The sequence below is a fragment of the Nomia melanderi genome, chromosome 6, assembly GCF_051020985.1.
Source record: "Nomia melanderi isolate GNS246 chromosome 6, iyNomMela1, whole genome shotgun sequence".
NCBI classification, from domain to species: Eukaryota; Metazoa; Arthropoda; class Insecta; order Hymenoptera; family Halictidae; genus Nomia; species Nomia melanderi.
In genome coordinates, this window is record NC_135004.1 from 11837847 (window position 1) to 11854122 (window position 16276).

The window sequence follows — 16276 nt, forward strand, 5'->3', positions numbered from 1 at the left end:
GGATTTAAGGAAAAATATTTTAACCCTTTGCACTCGGAAGTTTTCGATTGGGAATATTTTAAGATTTTCTGATGAGATAGGGAGGATATTCTGTGGAACTAACTCGACGAGAAATCATACTTATATTGAACGACAAAGCTACTTTGTTTGGATATTTCTCAAATTGATGCATTGTACGAAGTGTAATATTAAGTGTCAAATTTTATAGTTTTATTGTGTGAAATCAAGTGGTGAGTGAGAGTCACCTCTCGAATGCAAAGGGTTAACCAGTCATTTTTACTGGTTTCAGTTTCGTAATTATTCATATATCTTCAAAGCGTTGAATATTTAAAATGACTTTGAAAATAAATAGTTTCACTTGAATACTATAATGAATGTCTAAAGAAACCGAAAATAATCTATTACTACAATATTCGTAGCGATTACATTTCAATCGTATCAAATGCTCGGTAGTCCTAGTGTTAATTTCAGTGGAGAAAGAAATCATAGGGCAAGGGGTTAAGTATAACAGTTGATTACAGAAGAATAATATTTACTTTGAATTAGAATCAACTAATACTTATGTTCGTTGAATCACGGTGAAAATCTTCACCACGAGTCTGGCACGTTGTTATGAGGTCAGGGGTTAAACCCTTGTACAATGACGAGTGAGACTCGTGAAGGTTTCTAGACTAATTTAGCAACAAACAATGTTGTTCATTACCCACGGATCACAACAAACTATTTGTTATTATCGGTGTGTTATCTTGAAATGGAATTTCTACTTGAAGTGGAATAGAAAATTTTCTTGCATATCTTCCAAATTGATGGTAAAATATTAGACGAACTTAGCAAAAGTAAATATCACGCCAAAGGGTTAACGCGGTCTTCTCAGTTACATTTTCTGCAATGCAATAAATCTAAACGAAGTAGAAAAATGAAACTGAAACAAGTCATTGAGTTCTTAAATATAATGTAGTTTATAATTCCTAATAACGATATCTATAGGATTAATTTCATTGTCATTATGTAAAACATGTGATAACACATTATTAATATTTCATTATACTTATTGTCATTATTATTAATACTTTATTCCTGACAAACAAAGTCTAGTCCGCATATTATGTAAATACCAAAATTCTTAGCAATCGAAAAATCAACTGATCATTACTCTTCTTTTCATTTGAATATTCAGTTAGAATTGATACCGTTCGATCGCTCATTGCAAACGTTTCTCACGTACATACATGTAAGTATCGAATATATAATGCATGACGTACGGCATGATCATGACACTATATACATATAACAAGAAATAAATGAAAGTTTAGATTGTGACATATCTGACCTACTACGGTGCAGTAAGGGGTCAAAGAATTTCGGAGCGAGAGAAACAAATGATAATCTGTAGAAACTAGGTCTGACGAGTAATGAAATAATAAACCGATAAATAAATCATGCTACGCTGCTTAAAAAATTTCATCTCGTATTGTTGCCTTCTGTGGGTCAGTAAACTCACTTGTTTTCAAGTGATACGCGTTTGAGAAGTGATACGGTTTCCCTTAGGATTCTCCTTCGACTTTTGTCAATTGTTCAACGTACAATGTTGGTTGTACTTAATTCGTATTAAATATAATTTACAAACACAATTTACATAGTAATGAAACAATTACAGTTGGGAGATGACTCGATGCCTAGCGAGTAGTCGCAGAGGTGTAAGAAGTTTAATTTACAGTTCTGTAGTTTTCATTGGTTACTTGTAAGTAGATCAGCGATAGAAAATATTAGGAATTAGGAAATAAAATGAAAATCGGATGAGAACAAATGAGAACTAATCGATCAACCGAATTTCTCAACCTAACTATCAAGTGATCTCCCTATAGTACAAAGGTATTACATTAAACAATTTACAATTGAATAATTGAATAGTTTATGTTAAATATAATTTACATTAAATAATGAAGCGTTTCGTCCCCAACCCTGTAACATGAAACATCTTTCTATAATATTAATAAAAATAATAGATAGTAGATAAATTACTACTACTACTACTAGTAATAATAATAAATAGTAGATAGATATCCCAGATAAATGGAATCTAATTAAATCTAATGATTTATCTAAGATGTTCCATTTTCACATACCCACAGTCTTCTGAATAATATTCTCGTAGGTAATTCGTTTTTTATTAAACGCGATCGGCGTACCAGGAAATAATTAATTTCATACCGTAATTACTTTCGTTTTACGATTACCATCTTCTCCTATTTATCAAATTACGTGGAAGTCTGTCTATCAGGCTGGCTTTCCATTGCTCCTTCAGGTGTCGAAGCATGATAGATCGAGATGTTCCCATTTCGTCTGTCAATTCTGCGGTCGTTTGACTTGATTTCTATTCCGCTCGAATCTTCGGAGACTCGCCGTCGATACCTGTCGATCGGCGTTACTTCGGTGCGCTTCGAAGACCGGTACCTTCAGAGACGAAGGCTGCGAACCGATTTTGCTGCGTGTACTCCGATGCAACACCTTCGCCGGTGACGTCACGCACCTTTTCGTCGACGGTCGTGACTAGTGATAGGCTCGATTCTATCGAAAACAGTTTCGAACGTTAACACTTTGAACTCTGTAGGCTCCAATATTGCACCGGTTTTAATATTGAACATTTTAATGAGTTTTAAGGAAACTACCTTAACACGTTGAATGCCACCAACATGCAACCACATTGAATTACTATAGTTCACTCAGTTAAACGACAATTATTCGAAGATATTTGTATATTATAGGCAATGCTGCCTGATGCGGTGATTTTCAGCTAGATAAATATGTAGTAATAATAACGGAATTCAATGAAATGATTTAATAGTATGCTCTTTCCATTTTGTGTATTTTGCACTATAAAATCGTGCGGCATTCAACGTTTTGAGATTATTAGATCTTCCAAATATACAAAGTTTGTACCGAGAAGGGAATTAAAGGTCTAAGAAATGTTATAACATTGTTAATTTTCAGTAGGACTGTTATTAAACTTTGTAGGAGTTGCTGACATATCACGAAACTATGTGGAGTGCTAAGGGTCGACACGTTTCGTAGCAAAAATATTACAATTTTTATACTTAGATTTCTTTTTTATTAACTATTTGCACTCGAACGTTGGAAATAGTTTGAAAGAGTACCACACTTTAAAAGATTATAAAAATTAAATCTTATAAAATACTTGAATTCGTTCCCCGAAAAATAAATACAAGTTTCCAACCCAGCAACATTGAAAATAAATCGAGTTCGAAAGGTTAAATTAGATAAATTAAACCGCCGAATAAAATTATTAGCAATTTCGTTGTTATTACATATTATACATAGTTTCTAAAGAAGAAGTTGCTTCTTCCGACGAGTTATACGTCAATTGTAACATCTGTCTGGACTGCCGAAACGTGAACGCGTTACAGAAATCAAGAAGATACGGAATAAGAAAAAGCGACGCATAAATTGTCGGGACGAGAAACACTCGCATGAAAATGAAACGAAAGGATAAAAACGCGATGGAAGTGAAAGTCGTATGAAAAACAGGAGATAATCCTGGAGATGCACGCGCAGTAAAAAAAAAGCAATGAAAATAACCGAGACGCGCGTTAAAAGTTAAGAAGCGTTACGAAGTCGGCATTCGAATCGGAGTTAACGATGAGAGACACTGCTTCGGCCAGCGAAAAGAACAAACGAATGGGTTAACTGTTATTCTTTCATATGAACATGTAATTCCTCTTTCGCTTTGATCTTTCGTCAACCCTTTGCACTCCAGAAGTTTTTCACCGGAAGTATTCAATATTTTCTAATGAGATTACAGACGACATTCTCTCAGATTGAATTTATCTTTGCATTAAGGAAGACTATCTTCTTTCAATATTTACATTGATGCATTATACAAAATTTATTAAATATCAAAGTTTACAGTTTCGCCGTGTCAAATCATTTGGTGACTTAGAGCCTCCGGAGCGCAAAGGGTTAAAGTATACTCTACGCGCGTTCGTCCTGCGCTCGACGAGCACACGCTCCATTTTGTTATTTTACTGCGCGCGGAACGAGAGGTTTTTCCAACTGAATTCCACAGTTAACTGGTCAACGTTCCCGGTGTAATAATTAACGCGATTTAGCTCGCGATTTATAATATCGCGTGTGTGCCCAACCAACGAGCCACGATAATCAGCATATAATAGACAATTAATAACAGCGACATTTCTAATTGGCGCGTAAAATTTAATGCGTCGCAGGATTTGAAATCCTGCCCCGATGCCTACTCAATAATTTGTATGCAAATGAAAGTTCTGATACAACTCTGCATTTATGTAATGACGTTCGTAACGTTCGCTCGGTTTTATAGGACGTAAATCGAAGAGGTTCATTCAAACGTACGTTCCCAGGCAGCGATTCACGAAATTTCATCGGAGCTTGTTAAGGTTGCGTACCGGAAACGAGAAATCTCGCTTTTATATAAATACGTAGCTTTGATACCTGTCGCATTATTTTTAAAAAAATATTAAATTTTATTAGAATTTATTACTTTTAAATTATTTTCGAATTTGTCAAATGACAATAAGATATTCGATTATTTTAGATACAGTCGTGGAAGTTGATCTCAGTGAAAATCATCGGTATCAGTTTTCTAAGAATTAACCCATACACAATGCGTTAATAAGATTCGTACATTTTGTAAACAAATGTATCGCGATACGTTTTGCATCAGATTTTTCCTATGTGTAAAATTCGCAGTATAGTCTTGGTTAAATAATTGCAATGAATGCGAAGAGAAACAATTAAGAGAGAAATTTTTCTAAAACACGAGCTTTGTAATAAATAAAACAGCAAAATTTCGATAAGAATGAATAAAGCTTTCACTTCGTATAAAATTGAATCAATAAAGTAATTTGAGTAATTAAAAAATAATTTCATAATGAAATAATTCATCTTTATAAAAAATGAACAGAATTCCTGCGATACATACTTCTATAAATCAATTTTGATCGAAGATAATAATCAATCTATTACTTAAACACATATCATCTTCATAAAAGGAATTTGTTTTCCATTTTCATCGATTACGATTAAAGATGATCGATGAGTACCGATCATTTCATTAGCAATTTAATTCCGCAAGAAATTTTATTCGATCGCTATTAAATAACTTTCAATAAACTGCAGTGCAATTTGTTTCTTTCCTGTCCTCTGAATTCTGTTATAATCGATCAAATATTTTTTCCGGTTTTTCCGGCCATAAAGAAACAACTGTTTCGTTTTGCGCTCTAATTTAATCGATCCTTATCGCGTTAACGAGGAAGGAAAGAAAGTTTCCGTTGCATCCGATTTTTAGAAAACCGGCTTCGAAAATATCGCACGGACGTCAGCTTGTTGTCTAATGAACGGACTGCACAGGAGAGCCTTCCGTGCGAGTCAGTTACAATTAAATCATTTTGTCAGTCCCGGGACGAGGCAGTGCATAACGGTTTCGTTATCCGTTGAAATCTCTAAGCAGGAACGCACAGTTGCCGTGTAATTGTGGAAGTTTGTTTTATTTTCGGCGGCGTGGATGTCACAGGAAATCCTGCTATTCAAGGCTGAGAAAATGGGTTGAAGCGGTTCATTAAGAATTCAATTTTGACCGTCCGCTCGACGGAGGATGTCAAAGGAAAACGTAACGGAATATTAGGGCTAATTTTACAGTACGTTTTGTTCCCTTTAACCTTTGCGGACGTGCGGTCTCGTAGGCTTGTATGCGAAGTATCGTGGAGTTTTGGAACCAGTGAAATTTTCGTTACATAGCCGATGTTTATAGTTATGTAGTTGATACTCTGTATAGTTGTATAGTCGATATATATATTTATATAATTGATACTCTGAATAGTTGTATAGTTGATATATACATAGTTGTACAGTTGATACTCTGTATAGTTGCATAGTCGATATATATAGTTATATAATTGATACTCTGAATAGTTGTATAGTTGATATATACATAGTTTTATAATTGATACTCTGTATAGTTGCATAGTCGATATATATAGTTATATAATTGATACTCTGAATATTTGTATAGTTGATATATACATAGTTGTACAGTTGATACTCTGAATAGTTGTATAATTGATATATATAGTTATATAATTGATACTCTGAATAGTTGCTTAGTTGATATATACATAGTTTTATAATTGATACTCTGAATAGTTGTATAGTTGATATATACATAGTTATAACGTTGATACTCTGTACAGTTGCATAGTCGATATATACAGTTATATCGTTGACACTATTGATATATAGAGATAACACAACTAAAAACAAATGCATACGACAAATTTGTTTACTAATTTCTACAAACGAGAATATTTAGCATTAATCGGTCATTTTCAGGCTTCCATACTTAAAGGTTAAATTCACGTGCACACTTAAAGGTTAACAGGCGTTGATTACTTTCTGTTTATTTATACGACAAAATACTGCTCACTAATATTTATGCTTACTTTGATTATTAGCTATTATTTATTTATTACCAACTACTTTGATGAAACCAAGTATTTTCTTAAAGAAACTTTATTTAATTGGTTTCAAGCAAGTTGAACAAAGAAACGTGAATCACGCCTATTGGACGGATAGAAGCGATACCGGAGCAATTATATCCGCAGGTTTTACCATGTTAGAATCAACGCTACCACTCTTATATTAAGAGAGAGAATATAAAAACTATCTCCCGTTCGTGATTCACTTTCACTTTCAAAATGATATCCTATCGAACGCTCATCAGGAAAGTAACAGTTAACGCTCTTCCTCAATAGAAAGATTGTATGTACTCGGACCTATAGATGAACAGCGTGTCATTATCCCGTAAGGATCTTGACGTTATGCTATCAACAGAAAGCCGTTTCGCCAGGTTCTAATTAGTCAGCGAAACTTTGTTGTTTTCTGTCTAACTAAAAGTCACTGTGGGAAATCTGAACAGTTGTCATTCTTGGAACATACAATACAGTGTGCAATATCTTTCCGCGAACAAACGAGTGAATGTAAAGAAAACTGAAAATAGGGGAATATAGGTAAACACAAGATTCGCTTTTCCAAAATCAATCTCAATTGCAACGATCAACGGTAATTATAAACTAGAAATTAACCTTCAAGTATGGACGTGAATTTAACCTTCAATTTTTGTAGTCAGCTGTTTTTGTTGAATATACTCGTTACGAAGAAATAGCAAGATCTTACAACAAAGTCTTTTGCAATACAAAAATTCATTGTACTTATTTGATTTTAATTGTTTAAGTATCTCTACATAGCAATAGTGTGAACTATGTAACGAACACTTCACTGATTTCAAAATTCGCGATAGTTTAGACAGAGATCTATATTTTATACTTAAAGGTTAAATTAGAAAGGGTAATTAAACGAATATATGTTAGAGTAGCATATAATGCAGTGTTTCTGTGAACGATTGAATAAATTATCCAATTTGCAATGGATAAATTCTTCGAACATATCAAATGAAGTGTTCTCTCTTTGTGTAATTTCTTTGTATAATGTCGCTTTTCTTATTAATATGCATGCTGGAAAAATTCGTTTCGTCGTGAGATTAAGGTTACTCCGGCGTGAATAAATATTGAGTCACGCGCTATCGTAATTAGATCATATTTTAATTCGATACAACAATACGGTATTACAATGTCCGATAATGATCTGAGCCGAGAGTGCATAGGTATTTCTTTCGCCATTAGAAAATCGCGATAGGCATCTCGCCTTTAACGTATTACTATTTGACGGGAATGTGTAAATCGCAGCGGCGCGGGAGACGGTTATTGGGAGATAATATTATAAGGAGACAGATTGTTTGAAAATTTTCACCGCGGTTAACCCAGAATGCAAGCTTATCTCCCACATTATCTTTCTTCCTTAATTCTCTTGTTTCGTAACGATAGAGCCACAGTTTCCCATAGACCTTTCAGACTTTTGACCTAATTAACTTACACGCGTAGACACAATTAACCGCATCAAAGCACTCGACAGCAGTATGTAGTTACGAGTTACAACCGGAGCAACCGAGAGCAATTTATTAACACCTCGCTCGCCAGCCGCCGAATTTCTTTGCAGAAAACATCTTTCAGCTTTGATGTACACGGTATATTTGCATATAACGTGCTGAAATTATTTAAATTATTTGAACCTACGGATATAATTTACAACGCTCTTATAAACTTCTTCAGTGCCCATTGATGTCTTTGAGATCAGCAATCTTTTTTGTAACTCAGGCTTAATTTCTTTGTTTAACTTTTGGTGATTATTTACGAACAAAATCTGGGGACTCGGAAATTTCAGTTTGTTAGAAATATTCAGAACGCGCGTGTAATTTCGAAACATTCGTTATTTGCTTGAATCGATAACTGTTCGTTTTTGTTTAACATCGATTTGTGTCTTGAACTTTGCTGTCTGAACTAGTTACAATGATTTGTTTAAAATATTTACTTCTTTCAATGAAATAATTAAGTAAAGTTTATTTAAGAAAATACTTCGTTCTATCACACTCCTCCTCTAAACTGTTTAGGTACGCGCAGGACACAAGTGAAAACAAATTTACGCTCACTTGTTTTCTATTTTTTGCGACCATTCACTTTTAGTCGGTTATTTGACGTAATGCCTTGGTTTCTAATTCGGAATAAAGTTGCTCGAAAATGGAATCACGGTTCTTACGTACTACTTTATCACTTCATATAAAAGTAAAAGAGATCTTTCGAAAAAAGCTCATAAACATTTTCAACTGCCTCTAACAAGAAACAAGCTTCCGACACAAGGCAGCCGCGCATCTATACCTATAATAATTTCGTTTTATTTTCGATTACAAGGAAAAATGTTAAAAATCACATCACAGCGTTACTTTTCTTTACTTTTTCTTATATAGAGTTAATCAATTTGACTAATCAGTGTTTCACATATCAAGAAATAAAGAAACAATCAATTTTCCATCGGTTACTGAAGACGAAGGTTTGTCGAAAAATTGAGAAAAGTAAGAAAGATCTTTCGAAAAAGAGCTCATAAACATTTCGAACTGCCTCTAACAAGAAACGCGAGCTTCCCGACACAAGGCAGCCGCACACGGAACTCCGAAGGTTCCGCGGAACATCGGCGAAGGTTTCGTGTAAATAAATAACAGCCGCCCAGGGCTCGTAGCCGGGGAAACAGAGGAACTCCGCGAGAAAGGTAGGTTCGTGCCTTTAACGGGCCGAGAACCCGGTAAGGAGGTCGTCGGTAACGTGAAATAGAATCGTTACCTCGGGCACGGGCTAAGACGAAAAGAATCGTACCACTTTTGCCGTCACCTCTCGATGCCCGCCGCAACTAGACCGCGCAGAAAAAAACGCGAGAGAGCTGCGGGACGACGAAAATTGCTCCGGCGCGCAACCGCCATTTTGTCGCTCGGCCCGATCCGTCTGTCCACGATTCGGAGCGGAACCGCGGAGCTTTATCGATGTGGATCGTGAGAGATCCGAACAAAAGATACGGCCGAGCCAGGCGCGATGGAAACGCCGTGCGAAAATAAATAACGCGGATGATCAGGCAACAATGACTATTTTATCGCCCCTTTGAAAACACTTCGCGGAATACGGCTGCGAGTTTCACAGGCTCGAATATACGGACCGATGAAACCGCGCGCGGCTGCTTGCTGAAAACAAGACGCCTCGTCGCGTAGTGGCTGTGAACAAAACCTAAAATTCGACTATTCGCATAATGGAAATTGAAGGTTACCAATCTGTTTGCTAAGTAGTTCATTGTGCACAATGATTTTTAAGAAATTAATGAAACCACTGTTTAGAACGTTCGGATTGCGCTATAGACATTCTGGGGTTACTATGTACTTATCTCGTATTTATTGTTAAATGTTAAATGTATTCTACTTCTAACGATGGAAAGTATTCTTTGAAGCATGTAGATTTGCTTCCTCGTAATTTTGTTTACATAATATACTTCTGTATTTATATAACATTGGAATTGAGAGGCAAAGTATCGTCGTTTTACACACTGTATGCAGGAAAGGTAAAAGTACTAAAGTGCTGAATACTTGTACAACTTCATTAACATTTTTGACAGAAGTAGATAGTTGATTCTCGAAATGAAATGAAACTCTCGAAAATATGTTGAATAATAAATAAATGAATGTAACTGATGTAGGTTGAAATGAACAAAATGGCCCGCACGCAATGTGTTAAAAGAGTTCTCGATGTTCCTATAATGTGAACACATATAACAACCATATGTTTAGTTCTATAGCTTAGAAATTTTGTGTAAAGCATTTGTTTGCATTGCTCACACTTTTGAAGTTATTGAGTTCTGTTTGGAAAACAGCCGTTTGACCGTACTGTGCGTCGACCCCAAGCTTATTAGACGGAACACGTTCGTCCACGCTACTTTTCCTTATCGTTCAATTATGGTAGGACCACATTTGTCCTGGGACTGCCAGGGTTTGCGCGTTCGCGACCAGCGTTGACTGTACGACGATCGACGCTTTGTAACTTGGACGGAGAAAATGATATAAATACTGTGGATAGTAAAAATAGAGTAACGATGCCTAATATGGAACAACATATTTCGAAAAATAAGTAGCTTAACACGTTGACTGCCACGAGAATTCCGAACGTTTTCTGTAACAATACATATTCGCTCATAGCAAATGCAAATGGTATTAGAAATAATTATTAATGACTTGATATCACAGTACACGTGTCGCACTATCATCTAGCTGTTTGTGTTACTAGGTATTTTTATTCGACATCAGTTTTCGTATTGTAATTGTATTTAAGCAATTTTGAAGCTCTGATCACCGGTGACCAACGTGGCAGTGAACGTGTTAACACTAAAACAACCGGACGGATCAAAATGACCTATTCCTGATTCCTTCGTTTTGCAATTATTAAAAAGATAACAGAGTTCAACAGATTTTCCTGAGAAATTATTGGGAGCGATTTTTCAGCTGTTTAGATTTTTCACCGTGGTTTCTTTCAATTTCCCACAGTCTCTTCGTGTTTTGATGCAAGTTTCATTGAAAAAATGCATATCTCTCGTTTTGGCGAGCTTTTCAAATCCGGTGTTCCATATTAGGTGCCGTTACACTGCATGAAAGTGTAAGTTAACACTAGAACCGCCGTACCAGACAAAGCGACTGGTTTTAGTTTCCTTATCCCGCGATTACCGATGTCTCAGAAGTATTAACACTAGAACTACCGAGCATTTCATACGATTAATATGTAATCCCTATAAAAATTGCGACAATAGATTATTTCCAGTTTCTTCGGACATTCGTTATAATATTCAAATGAAACTATTTATTTAATACGTTTACGAGCAGCGTCACGTGTATGCGACGATTAACATTTTGCATATTGAACGAAGATGAAATTACTTTCGCGTGTGCTTGTATCTAGAATTCTAAAGCACGGTGCGAGGTGTAGGAAGCTGACGCGATTTCACTTCTTGAATTTGATTTGCATTTTATGAGGGCGTCACGTTGCGTTTAACACTGCACAGATTTACGGGTTCCGTCGATTCGGCGGATATTGAATTCTTTGAACCTTGTTTCGTAAGAATTTAACTCGATTTTGTTCGATGCAATTTTGCGAATACATATTGTGATTTTCTGTTCTTGAAACGCTAATTTTCGCGATCTGTGTAAACAAACGTGTAGTCTACTAGGAACAATAGAATAAAATATAGAATAAATCTCCGTAAATTTAGCGTTAAACGGCTAATAATTGCGTATAATAATCCTATACTTTCGAAAATTGACTCTCATAAGGTAAGGACCCTAATTATTCGACTCGGATCTCGATACTTTCTTGTAAAATGATAATATATATGTCGTTAATAATATATGTAAAACATTAAGTGTAATTAGCCAATAGTTTCGGAGATATAAGTAATTAAAGTTATATACTTTCTCGCAGTTACTAGAATATACATAATTGTCTCCTTTTAAACCTCCAATTTCCAAGATCCAAATAAACAAATGTCAATTTTTCTAAAAACAACAGAGCAAAGTGTAAAATACCAGTTAATGTAACTGTAAAGATTGCTGATACACCACGAAATAAAAATTCGCCACCGCAAAACTTACAATAATAATAAAAATTACTTCAAGGCTACTGAAACACGTTTGATTTTCTATTTGAACGGAAATTTTGCAAATTAATATACACTTATCGCACCACTTTTCTCTACATGTTTTCATAGAGTTAACACGTTGAATACCATGGGGGTCACCGGTGACCCCCAAGCAAATCGAATTACTATAATTCACTCAATTAAACGATGATTATTCGGAAACATTTCTATATTACAAACAATGATACCCATTGCGGTAACATTCAGTTTGATGAACGTGCAATGATAATAATCTACTTCAGTCAAATGATTTGATATTGTATTTTTTCCATTTTGTGTACTTCGCTCTATGAAATCGCGCGGCGTTCAACGTGTTAACCGATTTGGCTAACGAGTGATTGATGTACATACACGGTTTCGCGTCGTGTGAAATTCGTGAAAATCGGCGCGCAGGTTTTTCACACAGTCGCACTCTTCGCGCAACAAATCCGTGTGCACCAGGGGTGGCCAAACCGCGGCACACGCGCGGAACGTGGCGCATTAAATTATTACAATCATTGCATTGCATTCTAGCGTCTACTTATTCTTCTTCACCCTTTGAACTCTGTAGGCTCCGATATTGCACCAGGTATAAGATTAGATATTTTAATGAATCTTAACCCTTTATAGGCTCGTGTGACTTCGAAGTCACGCATCAGTATGCCGGGTTAAATTGATTTATTTAATTTTTTATTGCAAAATGACGCAGCTATAAATTTCATACGCTTATTGTATAAGTGTTAAACACAGCGTACGTTACGATTCATTGTAACGAGTCGCGCAGTGCGCCACCGAATTGTACGGCGCATCCGAACTCGTCCGTAAAATCGTCCGTGGAGAAGGTTGACCACCCCTGGTGTACACGGTTTTTCACACGTTTTTAAAGCAACGCTACCCCCGTATGCCTTTAAGAAGCGGTGGCACGCCTCGCTCGTGTTTGGGTAACATCAACCGGTTTCCTAAATCGTCTCGGCCGCCTAAAATGGGAAGCAATCTGAAAAATGAGCGAGATCACGTTATATTACGCTTTTTCCTTTCCATTCCTGCGATGTATAAAATGTTTCCGCGTGAGCAGTGCGCGACCGGTGGCACGCAGTTGACCACGTTTCCCAACGTTTACATAATACTTGAATTATGATGCGCTAATTCGTCGGAGAGATTGCCCGTTCGAAAGTGACAGACGTGCGCCGGACGTGTTGCGCCGGGCAAAATATTCCTGGCGCTAAATAGCCCGCGTTCGTTTTAATTCGCGTAGATTATCTTCGTAACATGATGCTTCTCATTAGTTTAGCTTTCATTTCTCATTATATTACGATGTTTGTAAGGTAGAATTATAAACATAGAGACAAACAATGGTTTGTGGAGCATGTTTAAATTTTAGGTTTTAGGTTGTATGATTTCCTTTGGTTTCAGTATTTATTTTGTACTTAATACTCGTTAATGTCGGTTGAAAGAACTTATTTCGAGACGAATGTGAGTTCTTAATGGTTTTTAGAATTATTTCGAATTTCACTGTGAAATGTTAACAGTATGTTCTTGAAGATTCATACGTTTGAAAAAGTTAAAGTCGAGTTTCTTCAGTAGAATGAACTTGGTATATGTCAAGTATTGATGATTTTTTGAAAAATGGTTTATCATATTGTTTCAGGAGGAGTATGTAGCGGAAAATATAAAATGGACTCCGATAGAGTATTTTAATAACGCGATTGTTGTTGAACTTCTTGAAGGCAAGCGTCCGCCAGGACTTTTCTTGGTACTCGATGATGTTTGCGCCACTCTGCACGGCGGTAGCAGCGGGGCTGATGCTGATTTGCAAAAGGTAAGGGATTTCGCCTAAAAATGTTCATTTATTTATATGTTAATATGCTCTTTCTACTAAAACTGCTTCGAGTTTCTGGTTACATCACTGCGGAAAAGCTTCGTGTGCAAAGGGTTAATTACTTATCTCCTAATATTTTCATTTTCAAATCAATCATTTTCAAAATCGAAATCTTGCAAAGTTTTATTTTACGATTTTATAGACGTAAAAAAATAATGTACTTTTGTTCGCTATCCCTTACCGTTTTCAAGATAATTCAGGCGATAGAAAAGTTTGCATCTTTTCAAGGGGTGGTTTCAAGGTGAAATTCGGCACGAAGAAAATTGCAATATATTACGATTGACTTACTCTGCTTACAAAAATAATGAAGTTAAAAAATACAGAATATTTTTTCGCGTGAAGTTTCATTCGCAAGTGAGATCGTAATGAAAATGTCAGATTGAATTTAAGAAACACTAAGAATATTATTCAGTCGACGTCAAATTAGGAAATAGTACGTTACATTTATAAATATTCCATTTTTGTCGTTCCTATTGAGAAATCATTGTCAATAAAGCACTGCGTATAAAACAGTCATTAGACTTTGAAAGCTACGTTTAACCCTTTGCACTCGAGAGGTGACCCTCGGTCACCACTTGATTTGATACAACAAAACTATGAAGTTGAATATTTAGTATTTTAAATTAAATTTTGTGTCGCTATGTGAAATATTCAAATAAATTAGCTTTATTGCTTAATTTATCTGTGAAGTATCGTTGAGTTAGTTTGAAACAATGTCGTCTGCATCTCGTTGGAAAACATTGAATATTTCTTGTGAAAAACTTTCGAGTGCAAACGGTTAATTCTCTTCACCTCTTCACGGAATGCCACGAATGTTTACAGAAACTTACAGTGGCAGCGAACAAGCACGAACACTTTCAGAACACGAGCGACGGATTCTCTGTGTTCCATTACGCTGGAGTGGTTTCTTACTCGGTGGATGGATTTTGCGATAAAAATCGGGACGTGTTGTTCTTAGATGTGGTAGAACTGATGCAAACAAGCACGAAGTAAGGCATTTCTATACTGCGTTAACCAGTCAACTGTGTTTGACGTCATGGAGAAGTTGCAGGATTTCGTGTCATGACGAGTATACTCGTCATGGTAAAAAGTAGCGACCATTGGCTATTTAAATTGTAATTTCTGTGAAAAGTCAATGGTCACGAGTATACTCGTCATGACACGAAATCCTGCAACTTCTCCATGACGAGTATACTCGTCAAACACAGTTAACAGGTTGAAATGAGTACAAAGGATTGCTTATAATTAACATAACACGTGACGTAATTTTAAATTACAGTCCTCTGATTCGGAAACTCTACCCGCAAGAGACTCAGGTGCAAAAAACAAAGACGCTTAAATCGAGGCCAACCACTGCCGGCAATAAAATTCGAAATCAAGCCAGTCAGTTGGTCAGTCAGCTGATGAGATGCACTCCGCATTACATTCGGTGCATCAAGCCGAACGAAACAAAGAAGCCTAGGGATTGGGATGCGGTCAGGGTGAAACATCAGGTAACCTTTGCAGACGTCTTTTAACCGTTAAAATGCTGAGTGGGCTCCTATAGGGAGACCGGAAAGTATAATTTTGTAAGTAATTTTTCATATTTTATGTATTTTCTCTTTTTTCATCGTCTCCAGGAAACCCCAGTATGTTCATAGCATATTATCCTTAATAATTTTGTAAGTAGTTTCTTGTAATTTTTCATATTTTATGCATTTTCTCTTTCTCATCGTCTAGTATTGTGGATGATTTGTCTATTCTAAAAACATTATTTTGCTTTTAGCTATAAACATACTGGGGTTTCCTGGAGACGATGAAAAAGAGAAAATACATAAAGTATGAAAAATTACAAGAAATTACTTACAAAATTATTAAGGAAAAATACTTTTTGGGCTTTCCATAGGAGCCCACTCAGCATTTTAAGGGTTAAAGCGTTCACTTAGCATCGCGGTCGCCGGTGTTCGACAATTTTCCGGTCTTCTCGACCAGTTTCCTGAGCTAAATCGGTCATTGCATTCGTTCGACTAAATGACAAGTAAATGACACCGTTAACGCGTTCACTGAATTACTTGAAAGCTGATGAAACGAAGTATTCTTTGAAATAATCTTCATTTCATTACTGCATCGTTACAAGTGGATGATTATGTAATAAATTGTGCCAAGACATTGTGTCAACGAATTTATATTGTATACACACAATAAGTATCAACATTTTGTCAATTATTAACGCGTTCAGTGTGAAAATGTTTTTAATATGTACAAAAACGTAGCGAA

At 35.9% G+C, this 16276-nt stretch overlaps 1 protein-coding gene across 1 annotated transcript in view; it reads left to right on the forward strand.

Annotated features, from left to right (window-relative positions):
- Nucleotides 1-16276, forward strand: part of LOC116427941 (unconventional myosin-Ie) — a 51784-nt gene that overhangs the window by 30496 nt on the left and 5012 nt on the right. The window contains exons 11-13 of the mRNA XM_031978872.2: nucleotides 13790-13960; nucleotides 14843-15009; nucleotides 15300-15513. Coding sequence (XP_031834732.1) covers nucleotides 13790-13960; nucleotides 14843-15009; nucleotides 15300-15513 — 552 coding nt within the window. The remainder of the gene's footprint in view (nucleotides 1-13789; nucleotides 13961-14842; nucleotides 15010-15299; nucleotides 15514-16276) is intronic.